This window comes from Microcaecilia unicolor, chromosome 1 (genome assembly GCF_901765095.1).
Source record: "Microcaecilia unicolor chromosome 1, aMicUni1.1, whole genome shotgun sequence".
In the NCBI taxonomy this organism is placed as follows: Eukaryota; Metazoa; Chordata; class Amphibia; order Gymnophiona; family Siphonopidae; genus Microcaecilia; species Microcaecilia unicolor.
Window position 1 is genome coordinate 633,879,019 of NC_044031.1, and position 23,398 is coordinate 633,902,416.

Below are 23,398 nucleotides of genomic sequence, written 5' to 3' on the forward strand. Positions count from 1 at the left end.
GATGGTATTCATCCCAGAGTATTAATAGAACTAAAAAATGAACTTGCGGAGCTACTGTTAGAAATATGCAATCTGTCCCTAAAATCGAGTGTAATACCGGAAGACTGGAGGGTAGCCAATGTTACTCCGATTTTTAAGAAAGGTTCCAGAGGAGATCCGGGAAATTATAGACCGGTGAGTCTGACGTCGGTGCCGGGCAAGATGGTGGAGGCTATTATTAAGAATAAAATTGCAGAGCATATACAAAAACATGGACTGATGAGACAAAGTCAGCACGGATTTAGTGAAGGGAAGTCTTGCCTCACCAATCTAATGCATTTTTTTGAGGGGGTAAGCAAACATGTGGACAATGGGGAGCCGGCTGATATTGTATATCTGGATTTTCAGAAGGCGTTTGACAAAGTGCCGCACGAAAGACTCCTGAAGAAATTGCAGAGTCATGGAATCGGAGGTAGGGTATTATTATGGATTAAGAACTGGTTGAAAGATAGGAAGCAGAGAGTAGGATTGCGTGGCCAGTATTCTCAGTGGAGGAGGGTAGTTAGTGGGGTCCCGCAGGGGTCTGTGCTGGGTCCGTTGCTTTTTAATGTATTTATAAATGACCTAGAGATGGGAATAACTAGTGAGGTAATTAAATTCGCCGATGACACAAAATTATTCAGGGTCGTCAAGTCGCAGGAGGAATGTGAACGATTACAGGAGGACCTTGCGAGACTGGGAGAATGGGCGTGCAAGTGGCAGATGAAGTTCAATGTTGACAAGTGCAAAGTGATGCATGTGGGTAAGAGGAACCCGAATTATAGCTACGTCTTGCAAGGTTCCGCGTTAGGAGTTACGGATCAAGAAAGGGATCTGGGTGTCGTCGTCGATGATACGCTGAAACCTTCTGCTCAGTGTGCTGCTGCGGCTAGGAAAGCGAATAGAATGTTGGGTGTTATTAGGAAGGGTATGGAGTCCAGGTGTGCGGATGTTATAATGCCGTTGTATCGCTCCATGGTGCGACCGCACCTGGAGTATTGTGTTCAGTACTGGTCTCCGTATCTCAAAAAAGATATAGTAGAATTGGAAAAGGTACAGCGAAGGGCGACGAAAATGATAGTGGGGATGGGACGACTTTCCTATGAAGAGAGGCTGAGAAGGCTAGGGCTTTTCAGCTTGGAGAAGAGACGGCTGAGGGGAGATATGATAGAAGTGTATAAAATAATGAGTGGAATGGATCGGGTGGATGTGAAGCGACTGTTCATGCTATCCAAAAATACTAGGACTAGAGGGCATGAGTTGAAGCTACAGTGTGGTAAATTTAAAACGAATCGGAGAAAATTTTTCTTCACCCAACGTGTAATTAGACTCTGGAATTCATTGCCGGAGAACGTGGTACGGGCGGTTAGCTTGACGGAGTTTAAAAAGGGGTTAGATAGATTCCTAAAGGACAAGTCCATAGACCGCTATTAAATGGACTTGGAAAAATTCCGCATTTTTAGGTATAACTTGTCTGGAATGTTTTTACGTTTGGGGAGCGTGCCAGGTGCCCTTGACCTGGATTGGCCACTGTCGGTGACAGGATGCTGGGCTAGATGGACCTTTGGTCTTTCCCAGTATGGCACTACTTATGTACTTATGTACTTATGTAACCTGAAGGCGACCAACGAGCTGACCGACTTCCGCAAACTATTGAAGACTCATCTCTTCGAAAATATCTATCGAAAGGATCAAAACACATGAAGTCTACGTACACTGTTAGTAATACATCAATACATTCTCATCTCTACTCTCATTTTAACATACTTAAACTTAATCTACAGGTAAAATGCTATACCCGAACGTTTTTCGCGCTATTGTTCTATAGTCCTATCAGTATCCGTTGTTCTTCCTTTGTTCCATTGTTTTGTTCCATTGTATTATTCTCTTAACGATACGTAGACTCTGTTTTAAACTCAATGCCTAACAATGTAACCACAATCGAGTTGTAACAAATTGTACTTCCATTAATACAATGTATTGTAAGCCACACTGAGCCCGCAAATAGGTGGGAAAATGTGGGATACAAATGCAATGCAATAAAATCTCTCTATATAAAACACACCACCAACGTTCTGAAGCCTCACTTTTCCAACGTTCTAAATGTGAGGAGCCAGAGATCAATTTTTCATCCATGACTGTCTGCCCCGCCCACACGTCAAACGTGATGACCTCGTGGGCGGAGCAATGACACTCACAGACCGTGTAGCACGTCTGATTGGCTGAGTTGGGTGAAGCCAAGGATGACGTCGCCAGCACAGCTGCTCCACAAAAAAACAAGGAAAGGGGGAGGAGTAGGGAAACACGCGTAGCGTGTTTCCCTACTCCTCCCCCTGCCTAGGAATTCATGCAACTCAGCACCCCCCCTTCCGATACAAACACTAAACAAAACTCCCCCCCCCCCCCAATGCATCGGCACCTTTTTTTGCCCGCCCCGCGCCCCCCCCCCCCCCCCCGCGACACTCCGGCCGAGTCCTGCACTTAGTTTTTTTTTTTAACACTCACAACGCGCGAACGATGCAGCCGGCAGCGATTGAAAGAGGCTGTCTGGGCTGGCGTCTGCGTCGGAGCTTCCCTCACCCTCTGCGAGTCCCGCGAAACAGGAAGTTGTAACAACGAAGGCGGGACTCGCAGAGGGTGAGGGAAGCTCCGACGCAGACGCCAGCCCAGACAGCCTCTTTCAATCGCTGCCGGCTGCATCGTTCGCACGTTCTGAGTCTTTAAAAAAAAAAAAACTAAGTGCGGGACTCGCCCGGAGTGTCGCGGGGGGGGGGGGGGGGGGGGAGGATTGGGGAGAGAAAGAGGGAAACCAACAGAGGGAAGGATTGGGGAGAGAGGAAACCAACAGTGGGAAGGATTGGGGAGAGAGGGAAAGAGGGAAACCAACAGAGGGAAGGATTGGGGAGAGAGGGAAAGAGGGAAACCAACAGAGGGAAGGATTGGGGAGAGAGGGAAACCAACAGAGGGAAGGATTGGGGAGAGAGGGAAACCAACAGAGGGAAGGATTGGGGAGAGAGGGAAACCAACAGAGGGAAGGATTGGGGAGAGAGGGAAAGAGGGAAACCAACAGAGGGAAGGGTTGGGGAGAGAGGGAAAGAGGAAAACAAACAGAGGGAAGGATTGGGGAGAGAGGGAAAGAGGGAACCCAACAGAGGGAAGGATTGGGGAGAGAGGGAAAGAGGGAAACCAACAGAGGGAAGGATTGGGGAGAGAGGGAAAGAGGGAACCCAACAGAGGGAAGGATTGGGGAGAGAGGGAAAGAGGGAAACCAACAGAGGGAAGGATTGGGGAGAAAGAGGGAAACCAACAGAGGGAAGGATTGGGGAGAGAAGGAAACCAACAGAGGGAAGGATTGGGGAGAGAGAAGGAAACCAACAGAGGGAAGGATTGGGGAGAGAGAAGGAAACCAACAGAGGGAAGGATGGGGAGAGAGAGGGAAAAACAGATGGAAGGATTGGGGAGAGAGGGAAAAAACAGAGGAAGGATTGGGGAGAGAGGGGAAAAACAGATGGAAGGATGGGGAGAGAGAGGGAAAACAGATGGAAGGATGGGGAGAGAGGGGAAGAACAGATGGAAGGATGGGGAGAGAGAGGGAAAACACAGATGGAAGGATTGGGGAGAGAGGGAAAAACATGGAAGGATGGGGAGAGAGAGAGGGAAAACAGATGGAAGGATGGGGAGAGAGAGGGGGAAAAACAGATGGAAGGATGGGGAGAGAGAGAGAGGGAAAACGGAAGGATGGGGAGAGAAAGAGGGAAGACGCTGGATGGAAGAATGCAGAAAGAAATAGGGGAGACACTGGAAGGATGGAGAGAGAAAGCAGAGCTGCTGGAAGGAAAAGGGGAATAGAGAAAGACTGGAGAATAAGAGGAAGGGGCATGGGGAGAACAAGGGTGAGGAAAAGATGAAAAGCCACAGGTAGATGAAGGAAATTAAAGAATGGATAGTAAGAATGAATTAAATCTGGGCAGAGAGAGAGCCTGAAAAATATTGAAGAAAGCAAAGAAAAACGAGACAAAAATGACAAATGGCACAGAAGAGTTAAGCGAAAACAAAGGAAAGCAGAATCACAGACTGGGACCAATATGCAAAGAAAAACAGTCACCAGACAACAAAGGTAGAAAAAATCATTTTATTTTCATTTTAGTGTTTGTAATATGTCCAATTTGAGAATTTACATTGGCTGTCTTATTTTGCACTGGGTATACTGGAGCTGTAAGAGCTTACAGAGATTATTTATCATGAAAAAAAAAACACGTTATTTTTTTCTCCTATAGTACTATAATATCTCTCTATATAAAACGCACCTCCAACGTTCTAATGAAGCCTCTGTTAGCCAACATTCTAAGTGAAGGGGGTGAGATCGCATTGTGTCTGCCCCGCCCACGCGTCAAACGTGATGACGTCGAGGGCGGAGCAATAACACTCAACCAATCGCATCGCTCGGCAGCGAAGCGTCAGGGAAGGAGGCGGTACTCTCGACGTCTAGCCTTCCCTTCGCTGTGTTCCGCCTTCTTCTGACGTCAAGGATGACGTCAAAAGAAGGCGCAACACAGCGAAGGGAAACCTAGACGTCGGGAGCACCGCCTCCTTCCCTGACGCTTCGCTGCCGGAACCGCCACGGAGGTAAATTTAAAAACAAGAAAAAAAAAAAAAAAACAACCATGTTGGGGGGAGAGAAGAGGGTGGCCACTAAAGTACAACAATGGCAGCGGGAGGGCAGGGGAGAAACGACAGCATGGATGCGAAGGGGGGGGGGGGGGGGGGGGGAGAAGAGGGCGGGCCAGGCTGGGACATGGGAGAGAGAGTAGCATGGATGCGAGGGGGGGTCATGGAAGGGAGAGAGGGGACTTGCTCGAAAAGGATGAATGCAGGCGGCAGGGGACAGAGGAGCATGGATGGCCATGGATTGGGAGGGGAGGGCTCAGGGAGAGAGGGGAATTGCTGGAAAGGGATGAATGGAGGAGGAAGGGGACAGAGGAGCATGGATGGGCATGGATTGGGAGGGCAGGGCTCAGGGAGAGAGGGCAATTGCTGGAAAGGGATAAATGCAGGGGACAGATGGGCATGGATGGATATGGATTGCAGGGCAGGCCTCAAGGAGAGAGGGGAATTGCTGGATAGGGATGAATGGAGGGGCCAGGTGACAAAGGAGCATGGATGGGCATGGATTGGAAGGGCAGGACTCAGGAAGAGGAGAATTGCTGGATAGGGATGAATGGAGGGCACAGATGGGCATGGATGCATATGGATTGCAGGGCAGGCCTCAGGCAGAGAGGGGAATTGCTGAATAGGGATGAATGGAGGGGCCAGGTGACAGAGGAGCATGGATTGGAAGGGCAGGACTCAGGAAGAGGAGAATTGCTGGATAGGGATGAATGGAGGGCACAGATGGGCATGGATGCATATGGATTGCAGGGCAGGCCTCAGGCAGAGAGGGGAATTGCTGAATAGGGATGAATGGAGGGGCCAGGTGACAGAGGAGCATGGATTGGAAGGGCAGGACTCAGGAAGAGGAGAATTGCTGGATAGGGATGAATGGAGGGCACAGATGGGCATGGATGCATATGGATTGCAGGGCAGGCCTCAGGCAGAGAGGGGAATTGCTGGATAGGGATGAATGGAGGAGCCAGGTAACAGAGGAGCATGGATTGGAAGGGCAAGACTCAGGAAGAGGGGAATTGCTGGATAGGGATGAATGGAGGGCACAGATGGACATGGATGCATATGGATTGCAGGGCAGGCCTCAGGCAGAGAGGGGAATTGCTGGATAGGGATGAATGGAGGGGCCAGGTGACAGAGGAGCATGGATTGGAAGGGCAGGACTCAGGGAGAGGGGAATTGCTGGATAGGGATGAATGGAGGGGACAGATGGGCATGGATGGATATGGATTGCAGGGCAGGCCTCAGGGACAGATGGGAATTGCTGGATAGGGATGAATGGAGGGGGCAGGTGACAGAGGAACATGGATGGGCATGGATTGGGAGGGCAGGGCTCAGGGAGAGAGGGGAATTGCTGGAAAAGGATGAATGGAGGGGGCAGGGCACAGATGGGCATGGATTGGGAGGGCAGGGCTCACACTCTCTCTCTCATATACAATGTCTTTCTGACTCTCACTCTCACACACTCTATCTCACACTGTATCACATTCACTCTCTATGTGCCACACACTCACTCACACACTCGCTTGGTCTCATACACTCACTCTCACAGAGAATCTGTGTCTCACACACACTCTCTCTCTCGCCCACACACACACACTCTCTCTCACACTGTGTCTCACATACACACTTGCACACACTCTCATTCTCACACACACACTCTGTCACAAACACACTCACACCCACACTCACTCTCTCTCTCACACACTCACACTTTCACTCTGACTCTCAAACAGTCACTCTCACATACACTCTCCCAAACATACACACTCCGAGGAAAACCTTGCTAGCGCCCGTTTCATTTGTGTCAGAAACGGGCCTTTTTTACTAGTAATAAATAAATCATAAAGTGTATGGGGACAGACTAAGATCTCAATATGTATACTTTGGAAGAAAAGCAGGACAGGGGAGATATGAGAGACACATTTAAATACTTACGCGGCATAAATACATAGGGGGCAAGTGTCTTTCAATTGAAACAAAGCTCTGGAATGAGGGGGCATAAGATGAAGGTGAAAGGGGATAGACTCAGAAGTAATCTCAAGGAACACTCTTCACGGAAAGGGTGGAGAAATGTGTGGAACATAAGTGGAGGACAAAAACAGTATCTGAATTCAAGAGATTTGGGGACAATTACATAGGATCTCTAAGGAAGTGATAGGGAGAATAAATGGCATGGATAGGAAGACTAGATGGGAAAATTAGGTTCTTACCGTGATAATTTTCTTTCCTTTAGTCATAGCAGATGCAGCCATTACAGATGGGTTGTGTCCATCAACCAGCAGAGGGAGATAGAGAGCACACTTTTTTCAGTGCCTCATACCAGCTTGCTCCACTGCCTCTCTTCAGTATTTGAAGCTTCCAAAGCAGTATGGCAAACCGCAATGGGAATAACATAAGCTTTCCTCACAGCGAACGATGGCCCTACAACAAAGGGCATTAACTCAGAATGGAGGGAATGAAACATCCTCCCAGAGGGCATAAACTCATCCTCCAAAACATGAAACTGGAGGGAATTAAGTCATCCTCCCTTAATTGAACAAGAATCCTGAAGACTGTTTTCCGACTTTCTCCCAAGGACGGAATCTCCAGGAAACACGAAGAGAACCTGAAATAGATTTACAGCAGATAGCATCAGACAGGGAGGGATCATGGCTGCATCTGCTATGACTAAAGGAAAGAAAATTATCACGGTAAGAACCTAATTTTCCCTTCCTTGTCATCAAGCAGATGCAGCCATTACATATGGGATGTATCAAAGCAATCCCTAGATAGGGTGGGAACGAGCCACACCACATGCCAGCACTTGTGCTCCAAAATGTGCGTCCCTCCTGGAAGCCACATCCAGCCTGTAATGTCGGGCAAAAGAGAGCTTAGAAGCCCATGTTGCTGCACTAAAAAATCTCTTGAAGAGAGAGTGCTCCAGTTTTAGCCCAAGAAGAGGAAATTCCTCTAGTGGAATGCGCCTTAAAGGCATCAGGCGGAGGCCGGCCGGCAAGCAAATAAGCTGAAAAGATAGATTCTTTAAGCCAGCGGGCAATAGTGGCTTTAGATGCTGGAGACCCTCTCCGAGGACCTGATAGCAAAGCAAACAGATGATCAGATGTCCTGAAAGAGTTAGTAACTCACAGATACTGCAGCAGAGTCCTGCGAACGTCCAACAAGTGCAATTGCCCAAAAGATTCTGGAAACTCCTCCTCGACAAAGGAGGGCAAGAAAATAGGTTGGTTTAGGTGAAACGCTGAAACCACCTTAGGCCAGAAGGAAGGCACAGTCCGCACCGTGACCCCGGACTCTGAAAACTGCAGAAAAGGGTCTCTATAGGACAGCGCCTGGAGCTCTGACACCCGTCTCGCCGAAGTAATGGCCACTAACAAGACAGCCTTCAGTGTCAAATCTTTCTCTGAAGCACGCCGAAGCGGTTCAAAGGGAGCACCCTGAAGGGCCTTCAGCACTAGCCCCAGGTACCAAGCTGGACAAGGTGCACGAACGAGAGGACGGAGCCGAAGCACCCCTCTAAGAAACCGTGCCACATCCGGATGAGCAGCTAAAGACACGCCTTCACCTTGCCACGCAGGGAGGCCAATGCTGCCACTTGCACCCGCAGAGAATTATAGGCCAAGCCTTTTTGTACACCATCCTGCAAAAAGTCCAGAATCGGCGAGACAGGAGCCCGCAGGGGTGTGATCTCTCTGGAAGCACACCAGACTTCAAACTGGCGCCAAATCCTGGCATAAGCCACGGAAGTGGAACGCTTGCGGGCTTGCAGGAGAGTGATAATTACTTTATTGGAATAGCCTCTGCCTCTCAATTGCGCCCTCTCAATCGCCAGGCCATAAGACCAAATCGGCCGGCGTCCTCCATGGTTACCGGACCCTGTGACAACAGGTTGGGAACCAGTGGTAACTGAAGGGTATCCTCCACGAGCATCTGTCGGAGGTCTGCATACCAAGGCCTCCTGGGCCAATCCGGGTCGACAAGAACCACTTCTCCTGGATGCAGCCGAATCCGCAGGAGCACTCGCCCTATCAAGGGCCACGGAGGGAACACATACAGTAGGGGTTCAGCCAAGGCATCCAACCCCGCCGCGCGAGGATCTCTCCATCTGCTGAAGAAGCACGGGACTTTGGCATTGGAGCTTGTCGCCATTAGATCCATCATGGGTTTGCCCCACTTGGCACATATCTGCAGGAACACTTCGTCTGCAAGTTCCCACTCCGCTGGATCGATCTGATGCCTGCTTAGATAATCGGCTTGCACGTTGCTCTGACCTGCAATGTGAGCTGCCGACAGAAACTGTAGATGCAGCTCGGCCCAGTGGCAAATTTGTTCGGCCTGCGCGGCTAGAGCTCTGCACTGAGTGCCGCCTTGTCGATTTATGTAGGCCACTGCTGTCATGTTGTCCGACATCACTCTGACAGCCAATCCTTCCAGGGTCACTTGAAAGGCCAGAAGCGCCTGAAACACCGCTTTCAACTCTAGGCGGTTGATGGACCACTCCGACTCCTCGGGTGTCCATAGACCCTGGGCATGCTTCCCCTTGCAATGTGCGCCCCAGCCTTTCAGACTGGCATCTGTCATCACTAGGCACCAATCGGGGAGCGCCAGCGGCATTCCTCGCCGCAGCATGCTGTCTGAGAGCCACCACTCCATGCTGAGTCGGGCCGCAGGGAGCCAAGAGAGTCTGTATTGGTAATCCTGAGATACTGGAGACCATCTTTGGAGTAGAGCATACTGTAGAGGTCTCAGGTGCGCTCTCGCTCAGGGCACCAGTTCCATGATGGCCATCATCGATCCAAGCAGCTGGACAATGTCCCAAGCTCGCGGGTGGGGCATCCTCAGGAGCAGACGGACCTGATTCTGAAGCTTGCACCGCCTTTGCTCGGGTAGGTACACATACCCCGAGGCTGTGTCGAACCTGGCCCCCAAATATTCTAGAGACTGCGAGGGGGTCAGGTGACTTTTGGCCAAATTGACGACCCAGCCCAGAGATTGAAGTACTGAGACCACTCTGGCTGTTACATGCTGACTCTCTGCAGCAGAGTTTGCTCGAATGAGCCAGTCGTCCAGGTACGGGTGAACCCGAATACCCTCTCGCCTTAGAAAGGCAGCTACTACCACCATAACCTTCGAAAAGGTGCGGGGAGCTGTGGCGAGGCCAAAAGGCAAGATCCGGAACTGGAAATGCTTTCCCATCACCACAAACCTCAGAAACTTCTGGTGCGGGGGCCAAATTGGAATGTGCAAGTAAGCTTCTTTCAGGTCCAGAGACGTGAGAAACTCTCCTGGCTGTACCGCCGCAATGACGGAGCACAGGGTTTCCATGTGAAAATGCCGCACTCTCAGGGACTTGTTTAATTCTTTTAAGTCCAAAATAGGGCGAAAAGACCCTCCTTTTCGCGGCACCACAAAGTAGATGGAGTAGCGGCCGCAGCCGTGTTCGGCGGGAGGTACCGGGGACACGGCCCCTAACTGAATCAGACCTTGTAAAGTCTCCTCTACCGCCGCCCGTTTGGCGGCAGAACTGCATCGGGACTCCACAAACACGTCTCTTACAGGGGCGTCAAATTCTATTCTGTAACCGTATCTGATCAGGTCCAAGACCCACTGATCTGAGGAAATGTTGGCCCACTCCTCGGCAAAGAGGGAAAGACGTCCTCCGATGACAGGACTCGAGGAGAGGGCCGGCGCACCATCATTGAGAGGGTCACCCCTGAACTCCAGGCCTTGAGCCAGTGGCTGTGGAACGTTTGTCCGAGCGAAAGGAGTTCCTCTGCTGAAAACGGGCACGAGAAGTGAACCCAGCAGAACGCCCCGGGCGGTACCTTCGAGCTTCACGGAAGCGAGGTCTGTAAGAGGAGTGGACCGCCGCACCCTTAGAGGAAGGCCGAGGCCTATCTTTGGCAAGCGCTGGGGTTTAGCCTCAGCCAAGCCCTTCACAATTTTCTCCAACTCCTCACCAAACAGGAGAAGGCCTTGAAAGGGCAACCTCACCAACCTTTGCTTAGAGGCCATGTCCGCCGCCCAATGCCGTAGCCAAAGAAGACGGCAAGCCCCCACTGCTACTGCCATGTGTTTAGTCGAAGCTCTGACAATATCATATAGGGCGTCAGCAAGAAAGGACAAGGCCGACTCGATCCGCGGAGCCACATCTGAAAAGGGCTCCGCTCCATCACCGGGCTGTTCCACTGCCTGTTGCAACCAAGCCAGGCAGGCTCTAGCAGCATAACAACTGCATGCAGACGCCCGAATAGTGAGACCTGCAATTTCAAATGACCGTTTAAGTGCTGCTTCCAGCCTACGGTCTTGTATATCCTTCAGGGCAACACCTCCTTCCACAGGGAGGGTAGTTCTCTTTGTCACCGCAGTGACTAGGGCATCTACTTTAGGCATTGCAAAGCGAGCCAAATGCTCCTCATGCAGAGGGTATAATTGCCCCATAGCCCCGGAAACTTTCAAAGGTCCCTCGGGGTCAGCCCATTGAGCCGAAATAAGCTCTTGGATGGAGTCAAGCAAAGGAAAGGCTCGAGCAGGCTTTTTGGTATTAGCCATCCTAGGATTCACAGAGGAGGCTGTGCCACTGGTAGGGTCCTCAATAGAGAGAGCCTTCTGGGCATCAGAAATAAGCGCTGGCAGCTCATCACGGTGGAAAATCCTCACCGCGGAGGGATCGTCCAGATCCTGAGTCACTTCTGCACCAGACTCTGGCTCCTCAGACCATGAAGGCCTGCCAGAGTCCTCTGAATCCTCGCAGCCTGACTACGGGGGGGAAGAAGGAGGTGCAGCACTCTCTGAAGGGGAATGAGCCCTTCTGCGCTTCATATTCTGCCAATTATCAGGGAATAATGCCTCAGAGGGCATACCCAGGCTAGAATCCACCGGGGGGTGCATTAGAAGAGGCCCGTGCCGGGCTTTGTGGGAGAGCTCTTTTAAGCATGTATGCTTTATGCATTAATAAGACAAAATCAGGGGAGAAAAACTCACCCTGGGCACCCGGATCTCTGCCGGGGCTAGTAGCTCCCATATCAGCCTCACTCCGAGGCCTCCCCCCGGGCTCAGGACTCTCCGTCTCAGCGGAGGTCGCGCCATGTGGTAAATTCAAAATGGCGCCCGCTGCCAGCTCAGAGCGCGAAGAATCGTCGCTCGCCATGCTCGGGCCGGCTCTAACGTCTGTACAGCACGATTTACAGAGCCCCGCTGCTGATCTGCGCTTGCCACACTTGGAACAGCGCTTTACTGTCTCCGCAGCCATCGCCGAAAACGGCGGTAAAATTCAAAATGGCGGTTTGCGCCAAAATCACCCCGATCGCGGGCCCACCCCGGAGGAGTCAGAAAACACTCTTACCTCACTGGACCGAGTATCACAGCTCTGGTCCCACAGAAAAAGGCAAGGAAAAACCTCTGTTCCAGCGTCTAAGCGCCAAAGGGCGACACAACTTTTTTTTTTTTTTAACGCTTTGAGGAAAGCAGAGGTAAATAGAACTCCGGAGGCTCAGGTGAGTGGGAAAGGCAGGGAAAGGGCAAACCTATGTGCCTGCATCCACTGTTGGTGGAGAAGGACAGGGAAAGCTAAGCAATTGGTCCACATCCACGGAGGTATGGGTAAGGCAGGGAAAGGGCGAACCTATGTGCCTTTAAAGTGAAGCTGCTATAGCCTCCAACACCCCTGCTAACAACTGGCAAAAGCACAGGAGCAACCTCCAGGCAGATTTTAGATGGAGCTCGAAGAAGCTGCAGCCACTCTGCAAGGGGAGATAGAGAATACTGAAGAGAGGCAGTGGAGCAAGCTGGTATGAGGCACTGAAAAAACTGTGCTCTCTTTCTCCCTCTGCTGGTTGATGGACACAACCCATCTGTAATGGCTGCATCTGCTTGATGACAAGGAAAAACATTTTTCTATGTAAAGTCTTTTCAGATATGTTTGAATTCAATGTAAAGAAAAAAATTGGTTTAATAATTTTGTTGAGGCTTTTTGTTTTATGAAAGAGGTAATAACACACTAATTTAAAAAATTCAAGTTGGTACCACGACAGAGTGGTAAAGTTCAGTCCAGTCCACCTTTACTAACCTGCAGGTAGCGCGGATGTGCAAGAACGGTCCCACAGCCTTCCATCTCACAGCGAACATATTGGATTGGGGGCTTCTTCCTGCATTATGACAAAGAAAAATGTGTGGTATGTTATGATCTTGATAAACCTATTGGGAAAACACTGCTCTTAGTTTTATAGGATAGATGAAAGTAATTAGTACTTTAAGTAAGCACCTAGCCTATGGCACATTGATGCTGCATGCAGAAACTTCAATTAACTTTGCCACAATATACATGAACAATAAGGTACAGTGGTAGTTACTTAAAGCTCTTCAAAGAGAGCACATCCATGCTGTTCCTGTAAGAGAAGCTCTAAGCGAGTATCACATTAGGAACAACTTTACCTAGATCCACCTATTTGGATTATGCGACATAGCAAAATTTTAACAAACAAGCATACATTACATTAAAAAGATCTTATAACCCACAGTTACCAGTTTCAAAGCAGATAACAATAAGAGCAACTAGACAGTAACTAGGAATCACGTCAAAATGGTAAAATGATGTCTTATCTGATAATTTTCTTTCCTTTAATTGAAGCAGAGGAATCCAGAGACTTGTGGGTTGTGTATATCTACCAGCAAGTGGCGACAAAGATCACCGACTTCAGTCAGCTGGTACCCAGTGATATAGGACAGATAGCTCCCCAGAGTGTAAGTATGCCTCGTACTAAAGCAGAGGAAACATGTAGGCCTCAATTCGCTCAAGTGAGCTGTTCTGCCATTTCCAGGATGTGATGTTTGTTATCCATGTTTTTTTTTTTTTTTTGCTATAATTATTTATTTTTTTTATTATTATGGAACAAGAAAAGGAAACTCTATAAACACAGTGCCCTGGTCTACAACCTTAAATGAGAAGCGTAGAACAAGGAACCAGAAAAATGGCAAAGGGTGGAATGCTGGTATCTCCTGCTGCGATTAAAAGAAAGAAAATTAGCAGGTAAAACATCATTTTTACCTTCCCTAGCATCTGCAGATGAATCCAGAGACTTGTGGGATGTAGCAAAGCAGTCCCTAAGAAGGGGAGGGATGGAAACGCTGACTCCATGAAAGCACCATAGCGCCAAAACACAAATCCCAACAGGCTGCAATATCCAAGTGATAATGTTTAGAAGAGGTATGGAGGGATGCCCAAGTGGCTGCCCTACAGATCTCATCCAGATAGAAAACAATCGACTCCGCCCACAAGGTCACCAACGCGCAAGTAGAATGACCATGCAAAGGGACCAGCGCCTGATGTCTCACAAGAAGATACACTGATGTAATGGCCTCCATAATCCAACAAACCAAGGTAGGCTTTGAGGCCGCCTGGCCCCAACGGTGTCCAGAAACAACAAATAAATGGTCCAACCAGCAAAACTCAGTCACATGAAAGTAGCGAAGCAGCACTTGCCAGACTCCCAAACAACACAAAGCTGAGAAGTCCGTTTCAAGTCCTCCTGTAAAAACAAAGGAAGAAAAAGTGGCTGATTCAAATGGAAGGCAGGAACTATACAGATCGTAACCCCCGACTCCAAAAAATGCAGAAAGGGGTCTCAGCAGGACAACACCTGCAACTCCAAAACCAGACATGCTGAGGACATCGCCACCAGGATGTCTTTCAAAGATGATTTCTGCAAGGGCTCAAAAGGAACCTGTTGTAAGGCCTTCAGTGCCAAATTAAAATTCCAGTGTGGACAGGGAACCCGCAGTGCAGGCTTCAGTTGGTTAACTCCTTTTTGGCAAATGCTAAAAACTGACTTTATTGGCACAAACGTCTTTTTAACTAAGGGTCTTTTAGAAGACCATTATCCAACCCCTTATAAAAAGAGATTGGACATTACTATATGTACACAGATCATTCTGTATTTCACAACATTGGTGTCGCTTTCTCGAGGGCCTTGGCATTCTATCAGGTTCTCGAGGCGGAACTGAAGTTCGTGAGCCCTTGGGCCACTGCCGAGGAGCGGCAGGCAAGACCACCCTGGAACTGGGTATACGGAAGGACCGGACGGGAACTCTGGATTGGAAGTAGGCAGCTGGAACCGGCAGGACAGGATCCGCTTCACCTGCGCTTGGCCACCGTTCCGCTAGAGTTGAGCTCCCGCGTGCAGGTGGCCGGCAGGACTTGCAGGGTCAGGGCCAGAACTGGCGAACCAGAGGACCCACCCTGGGTCTAGGAAGACTAGACTAGGAACTACACTCAGACAGTGTGCTGCTGCACAGCCACTAGCAAGACCCAGAAGACAGACCAAGGAACACAAGGCGTACAGAAGCTTAGCAGGAGCAAGGACTAGGGCAGCATACACACTAGGCAGAACGGGGATCCGGGAATACCCACAGGGTAAACCCTCTAGCTAGGTGGAGACAGGATACAGGAATAATCACCCAGGAAATACACACTATCTAGGCAGATACAGGAATCAGGATATACACACAGGATATACAAGCAGGGTAGGCACACAGGCTAGGCAAGGCAGGACTCAGGGTAAAGAGAGCAAACCAGGAATAACAGGCCAAGGGTCTTGGGCAGGCAGCAGAGCAAACAGAGAACCAGGAATATCAGGCCAAGGGTCTTGGGCAGGCAGCAGAGCAAACAAAATAACCAGGAATACAGGCCAAGGGTCTGAAGCCACAGCCGTTCCACACACTGACTGGGGAACTCACAAAGGCTGAGGCTTCGCATACAGACAGAGAACAAACCCGGACAAAGGCTTCACCCCAACCCAGGGTAAGCCAGGGACAGAGGCTTCACCCCAACACAGGGTAAGCCTGGAGCAGAGGCTTCACCCCAAACACAGGGTAAGCCAGGAAGGACCCGCAGTCTACAGACAGAGGCTTCACCCCAACTCAGGGTAAGCCAGGAAGGACCCGCAGTCCACAGACACAGTGGCAGGGAAAACCCCCCACAGAAGGACAACAGACACAGACACACAGACACAGAAAGAAACTGGGCAGGAACCCAGAGAGAGGCTAAGCAGTAGTGCAGCAGACACTTACTAACCTGACCTGGCCTAAGAGCATAACACCATGCAAAGGCCCTGACTGCAAGCACAGCACTTCCTTATGAAGGCTCTCACTGATGAGTCACCAGCAGCAGGACAGAAGCAGGAAGTACACTGACCCCAAAGAGAGGCTTGACACACATAGGAAATGAGCCCACAGGAAGACAAGCAGGAGCCATCTTGGAAGCTGGCACAGACCCGGTGGCAGCCATCTTAGATGCTGGCTCCCTAGAGAGGCATAGCCCACACAGGTGAGGTATAGTGAAGCAATCAGCACACCCGGACAGAGAGAAAACTAACACAAAGACAGACAGAAGCCAGCAGAGCTGCTGACCCCCAGAAAGAAGGTAAGGTTGAGGGTGGTCATGGCCACAGACGTGACAATTGGATGTTTTCTTTTTGTACAGACTCCTGATGCAGGCCTAGTGGCTGAAACACAACATTTGTGTCGAGTCTTTTTATCAATAAATGTTTTTACTTCAGTATTCATCTTTCCAGTCTTTTCTCTTTAACTCCCTGGAAAAACAACAACATCCAGATGAGCGGCAAGCAAAGAGTTTGCAATACATCGTCTATACCAAGCCAATGCCGCCACCTGGACTCAAAGAGAATTAGAGGCCAATGCCACCATCTGGACTCAAAGAGAATTAGAGGCCAAGCCTTTGAGGCCCCTCTTTCACGAATACCAGGATCCTTGGCAAAGACATTGGTGACAACCCTTGTCCGGAACACCACTCCCTCAAAGGTATGCCAAACCCATGCATATGCTATAGTCATTGAGTGCTTGGATGCCCTGCAGCAGGGTGGCGATGCCTGCATCTGAATACCCTTTCCACTCCAGCTTCGACCTCTCAAGAGCCAAGCCATAAAACCAAAGCAGGAGGGTTCCTCCATGTGAACGGGACCCTGACAGAGCAGGTCCAGAACTAGAGGAAAGCGAAACAGGCCGTCCCCAATAAGACAGATCAGATTGCATACTACAGCCATCTGGGCCAGTCCAAGGCCACCAATATCACTTGACTGGGGTAGAGATCTTGGCCATAACTCTCCCTATCAACGGCCATGCTGGAAAGGCATAGAAAAGTTCCGCCTCTAGCCACAGCTCAAGGAGAGCATGCACAGACCCTGTGAACCAAACTCCCTGCCTCTGATGTAAAATGGGCCACTTTGGTATTGGCCTGTGTCGCCTTGAGATCCAACGTTGGCGTGCCCCAGCATCTCACGATGGACCAGAAGGCTGCCAGGGACAGAATTCTTGCTGAGGAAATCCACTTGTACGTTTAGGCAATACTTGTACATTTATGAGCCACAGAAAGCAGCTGCAGATGATTCTCCATCCATGCACGGAGAAGACGCAACTGCTGCCAACCAAATGCTGTGTTTTCCGCCCTGGCGATTGATTTAAGCCACTGCCATTGTGTTGTTGGAAAGCACTCACACTAGTTTGCCTTCTACAAGGTCATGGAATGCCTCCAGGGCACTGGCAACTACCCTGAACTCCAACCGACTGATGGACCACTGACCCTCCTCCATGGCCCACTGACTCTGTGCACTAACTGGAGACAATGAGCTCCCCAGCCCACCAGGCTGGCATCCGACACCACCAGAATCCACGGCGGGGATGCCAACAGCATACTCCTGCAAAGAATGTTAAGGTTTGAAACCACTAACATATGCTGCACCTCACTTGAGGCATCCACCCGAGTCACACTTGCTAATCTTGAGACAGAGGAGATCATATCTCAAAAGGAACTGCAAGAGCAGATGCATGTGAGCCCTTGCCCAAGGTATGACCTCCAGAATCGTGGTCATGGATCCCAGGACTTGCAAGTACTCCCACAAACATGGACACAGAGTGCTAAGCATATTCCAACTCTGTCCCAGAAGCTCGTCTACCCTAAGGTCTGGCAAAAAAAACCTCTGCCCTGAACCATTTCGAAGCATATTCCAAGATATTACAAACTCTAAGCTGTCTTTTGGCCAAACTGACCACCCAGCCGAGGGACTACAGCAGCAGCACCACCCTGGCAGTGCTCAGTTCTCCTACTCTATGCTGCTCCCATATGAGCCAGTCATCCAGGTACGGGTGACGTCGAATCCCCTCCATCTGCAGAAACACCACCACAACCACCATGACCTTTGAAAACATTCTGGAAGCCATTGCCAAGTCAAAAGGCATGGACTGAAACTAGAAGTTCTGACCCAAAACTGCAAAGCGCAGAAACCTCTGATGAGGAGGCCAAAAAGGAATATGTAAATACAACTCTAAGATCTAAGGCTGCCGCCAAAACGGAACACAATGTCTCCATGTGGAAATGGCAAACCTTGAGAAAGCAGTTCACCTGCTTCAGGTCTAACACTAAGCAATAGTAGTTGCCTTTCTTTGGAACCATGAAATATATTGAATAGCACAGGGTAGGCAGAACTGACAGCCACTTGAATCGTGCACAGCACAGGGACTCCCAAGGAAAAAAAAATCACCTATGGAAGAGGAGAATTCTAAATTGTAGCCTTCTCTGATAATGTTGAGAACCCACTGGTCCGATGTAATGTTGATCCACTCCTTGTAGTCAGCCGACCCCCAATCTGCTGAACTGAGCAATGGCTTACAACACATTGGAAAGCTTGTGCTGCAGGCACCACCTGGGCCATCAGACCTGGGTTTCACTTGGTGGTGCAAAAGGACACCCACTGTTGATATCTGTGCCTTTGAAAGGCATATGATGATGATGACGGACGGGCCGATATTTCCTGGTCTCCTTCAATTGAAAACAGGCCAAATCCGCTCTAAACGCCTGCTTCTGCCTATCCTCAGGCAAGCATTGTGACTTGGAATCTCCCAGATCCTTCACCATTTTTGAGACCTTCTCCAAACAAGCTACTCCAAAACGAGAGCTTGGTAAGCCACTGCTTCAAAGCTGCATCCGCCACCCAGTGGCAGAGCCACAACGGCTGACAGGCTGTGATCACCAAGGCTGTTTTGCTGACGCAAACACAAGGTCATAGAGAAAATCCGCTAAGTAAGCCAATCCAGACTCCAATGATGGAAAATCTGCGGTCAGCCGACCCTCCTCCCCTGAGGCTGTCTCCAGCTAAGACAAGCTCTCGCAGCATAAGAGCTGCCTATAGACACCTGGAGAGAGAGGGCTGAGACCTCAAAGAAAGGTTCAAGGAAGCCTCCAGCTTCCTGTCCTGAACGTCTTTTAAGTGACACTCCTTCAACTGGAAGAGTAGTCTTCTTAGTAACAGCTGCTACCAAGGCATCTACTTTGGGCATTTTCAACCTCTCCAGGTGGTCTGGAGGCACCAGGTAAAGGCTTTTATTTATTTTTTTAACTCTGAGGCAGGCTAGCTCGCCAGCAGCACAGATGAACCTGGGGGGAGAGGAGGGACCTGGTATCACCAGGTATGCCCCCTATAGCTGGCGCCAAACAGCCAGGCCACCCCCACACACAACTGAACTAGGCGACCTAGCACAGGAGCCCCCCCAAAGCAGAGGAATCCAGGAGCTAGAAGAAGTCCATCCATCCACATGCTGGAGACAGAGACACACTGACACTGGGGAACTATCCATCCTATATTACTGTGTTGAAGTCAGTGATCTCTACCTCCACCTGATGGTAGATGTTCACAACCCACAAGTCTCTGGATTCATCTGCTGCAGATGCTAAGGAAAAAAATGTTACTATAAAGTCAACAATGACAATTAAAAGACACGGACTAAAATGACATCAGATACCCTAAAGATCATTACAAGCCTAATATACATTTTCCAAACAAAAAAGTTTTCAATAGTTCTCTAAAGCAAAGAATCTGCAGTTCCCCTAATACAGCCATTCCCATCTCATTCATTGGGGCATACCTAGTCCCATCAGGTTTTTAGGACAACCACAATGAATATGCATGAGTTAGATTTGTAAAGAATTGAGACAGTGCATGCAACTCCATCTCATGCATATTCATTGTGGCTATCCTGAAAACCTGATGGAACTAGGTGTGCCCCGAAGACTGAGTTGGAAATGGCTGCCCTAATAGATAAAGAAAGAGTGTTCCAGATTAGTGCTTCCTGGTCAGGTAATGAACTGCCTAACATATGAGATTTTATGGAGTTTGGTGATGGAAATCATAAGTACATAAGTAATGCCATACTGGGAAAAGACCAAGGGTCCATCGAGCCCAGCATCTTGTCCACGACAGCGGCCAATCCAGGCCAAGGGCACCTGGCAAGCTTCCCAAACGTACAAACATTCTATACATGTTATTCCTGGGATTTTGGATTTTTCCAAGTCCGTTTAGTAGCGGTTTATGGACTTGTCCTTTAGGAAACCGTCCAACCCCTTTTTAAACTCTGCTAAGCTAACTGCCTTCACCACATTTTCCGGCAATGAATTCCAGAGTTTAATTACACGTTGGGTGAAGAAAAATTTTCTCCGATTTGTTTTAAATTTACTACACTGTAGTTTAATCGCATGCCCCCTAGTCCTAGTATTTTTGGAAAGCGTGGACACTTCACATCCACCTGTTCCACTCCACTCATTATTTTATATACCTCTATCATGTCTCCCCTCAGCCGTCTCTTCTCCAAGCTGAAAAGCCCTAGCCTCCTTAGTCTTTCTTCATAGGGAAGTCGTCCCATCCCCGCTATCATTTTAGTCGCCCTTCGCTGCACCTTTTCCAATTCTACTATATCTTTCTTGAGATGCGGCGACCAGAATTGAACACAATACTCAAGGTGCGGTCGCACCATGGAGCGATACAACGGCATTATAACATCCTCACACCTGTTTTCCATACCTTTCCTAATAATACCCAACATTCTATTCGCTTTCCTAGCCGCAGCAGCACACTGAGCAGAAGGTTTCAGCGTGTTATCGACGACGACACCTAGATCCCTTTCTTGGTCCGTAACTCCTAACGTGGAACCTTGCATGACGTAGCTATAATTCAGGTTCTTTTTTCCCACATGCATCACCTTGCACTTGCTCACATTAAACGTCATCTGCCATTTAGCCGCCCAGTCTCCCAGTCTCGTAAGGGCCTCTTGTAATTTTTCACAATCCTGTTGCGAGTTAACGACTTTGAATAACTTTGTATCATCAGCAAATTTAATTACCTCGCTAGTTACTCCCATCTCTAAATCATTTATAAATATATTAAAAAGCAGCGGTCCTAGCACAGACCCCTGAGGAACCCCACTAACTACCCTTCTCCATTGTGAATACTGCCCATTTAACCCCACTCTCTGTTTCCTATCCTTCAACCAGTTTTTAATCCACAATAGGACATTTCCTCCTATCCCATGACCCTCCAATTTCCTCTGTAGCCTTTCATGAGGTACCTTGTCAAACGCCTTTTGAAAATCCAGATACACAATATCAACCGGCTCCCCTTTGTCCACATGTTTGTTTACTCCTTCAAAGAATTGAAGTAAATTGGTCAGGCAAGATTTCCCCACACAAAAGCCGTGCTGACTCGGTCTCAGTAATCCATGTCCTCGGATGTGCTCTGTAATTTTGTTTTTAATAATAGCCTCTACCATTTTCCCTGGCACCGACGTCAGACTCACCGGTCTATAATTTCCCGGATCTCCCCTGGAGCCTTTTTAAAAAATGGCCGTTACATTGGCCACCCTCCAATCTTCCGGTACCATGCTCGATTTTAAGGATAAGTTGCATATCACTAGCAGTAGCTCCGCAAGCTCATTTTTCAGTTCTATCAGTACTCTAGGATGAATACCATCCGGTCCAGGAGATTTGCTACTCTTCAGTTTGCCGAACTGCCCCATTACGTCCTCCAGGTTTACCGTGAAGTCAGTAAGTTTCTCCGACTCGTCCGCTTGAAATGCCATTTCCGACACCGGTATCCCACCCAAATCTTCCTCGGTGAAGACCGAAGCAAAGAATTCATTCAGTCTCTCCGCTACGTCTTTGTCTTCCTTGATCGCCCCTTTTACCCCTCGGTCATCCTAGCAGTAGTTTCTCTCTCATATTCCTTGAGGATAAACCTGACAACATAAACTTTAAAATGTATCCTAGTTTCAACTGGGAGCCAATGTAATCTTATGAGCAGGGGAGTTACTGAATCATATTTAGACACAGAACAAATCGATCTGGCTGCTGAACTGAAGTTGAGACTTGGTACAACCTAAGAAAATGACATTACAATAGTCCAACTATGAAAGGACTAAAGATTGAACAGTAAGACCTAAATACTAGGAATTAAAAAAAAACCTAACTGCTCTCAAATTTTTCAGGAGTATAAATGAGTTCTTAATAATCTTACCTACTTGATTTCTCAATGTAAGAAAACTGTCCACTTCTACTCCAAGGATTTTGGAAGAACTTTCCAATTTATAATTCAAATTTGATAGCCATAAAGTCAGGTACATATCCCACAAATTTGGTTTCCCAATACCAAAAAAAATTGTCTTAGTTTTATTCAATTTCAATTTATGAGAGCTAACCCAATTCTCTATTAATTCCAGACAATGTAATAATTTCAATTGAGTATTATGTTCGGTCTTATGGAGTGGAAGGAAAACAGTAATGTCATCAGAACAAACACACGATTGAATATTCTTCTGTAAAATGACCCTAAAGACTGATTCAAAATGTTGAATAGGGTAGAGAGGAGAGCCTTGAGTAGCAAATAGCCCCCCCCCCCCCCCCAAGGGCTTAGATAGTTCTATACTCTCATTTTGACCATATAATATCTTGTCTCTGAAAAAACTCTGAAACCAACTGAAAACCCTGACTTGAATTCCAAATTCAATCAGGATATATACCAATAATTGGTGGTTGGCTAAGTCAAAGGTGCTAGTAAGATCAAATTGCATTATTCAAGAACATCCCCTGACTCAACCTCAGACTGCCAAGAGCAATCAGAGAGGCCACCACAGTTTCTATACTGAACCCTTTTCAGAACAGACTGGGAGATACGAAGTAGCTGACATTTAAGTAAGAGTCCAACTGACTGGTTACCCATTTTTATCAGAAGAGGAATCGAGGCAACTGGATGATAATTGGTAACATCAGAAACATCCCCCTTGGTATTTTTTTTCTCACTTATAACCTACCTAGGCAGTTCACAATAGATAAAACATACATGATACATATGCAAGTTCAGGTATTACAGAAGTGGGATATACATACATGTCTAAAACTGAGGAATACACAAATGTCAAGAGGGTGTAGTCTGCATCTCTGTTAAGATTGGACTAGAAAATACCTAAACATGAACATTTAACCCCACTTAAGAATGAATTTCTATATCTTAATAGGTTGACGTTGTGATATTCTTCAGTATAGATATCAAAATAAATTTTGCCTCCAGTGGGGGGAACTGCTAGATGACTATTTATCCAATCTGAGATATGATGGGGAAATAAATTTCATCAGATAAACTGGACAAGGATCTAAAACACAGATTTCGAATATCTGAATAGTAGTTGGTTAATATCATTAGGTGATGGCAAGTCAAACCAAACACCATAAGTGATCAACAGGACAAGCCAAAGAATCTGAATCTCCAGACACTGGGTACTGATTTGTAGCCATTTTTAAAATGTATTTGTAAGATATAAGCCAGGAAATACAAAACAATGAGCATCCATTAATACAACAATGTAAAGTCACCCCCCCCCCCCC

General features: G+C 48.3%; 1 protein-coding gene across 1 annotated transcript in view; it reads right to left on the minus strand.

Moving 5' to 3' along the window:
• The window catches only part of ZFP91 (ZFP91 zinc finger protein), a 503,483-nt gene that overhangs the window by 195,167 nt on the left and 284,918 nt on the right, over positions 1 to 23,398 (minus strand). Inside the window, 1 exon segment of the mRNA XM_030221066.1 lies at positions 12,749 to 12,827. Within this exon segment, the coding sequence (XP_030076926.1) occupies positions 12,749 to 12,827 (79 nt within the window).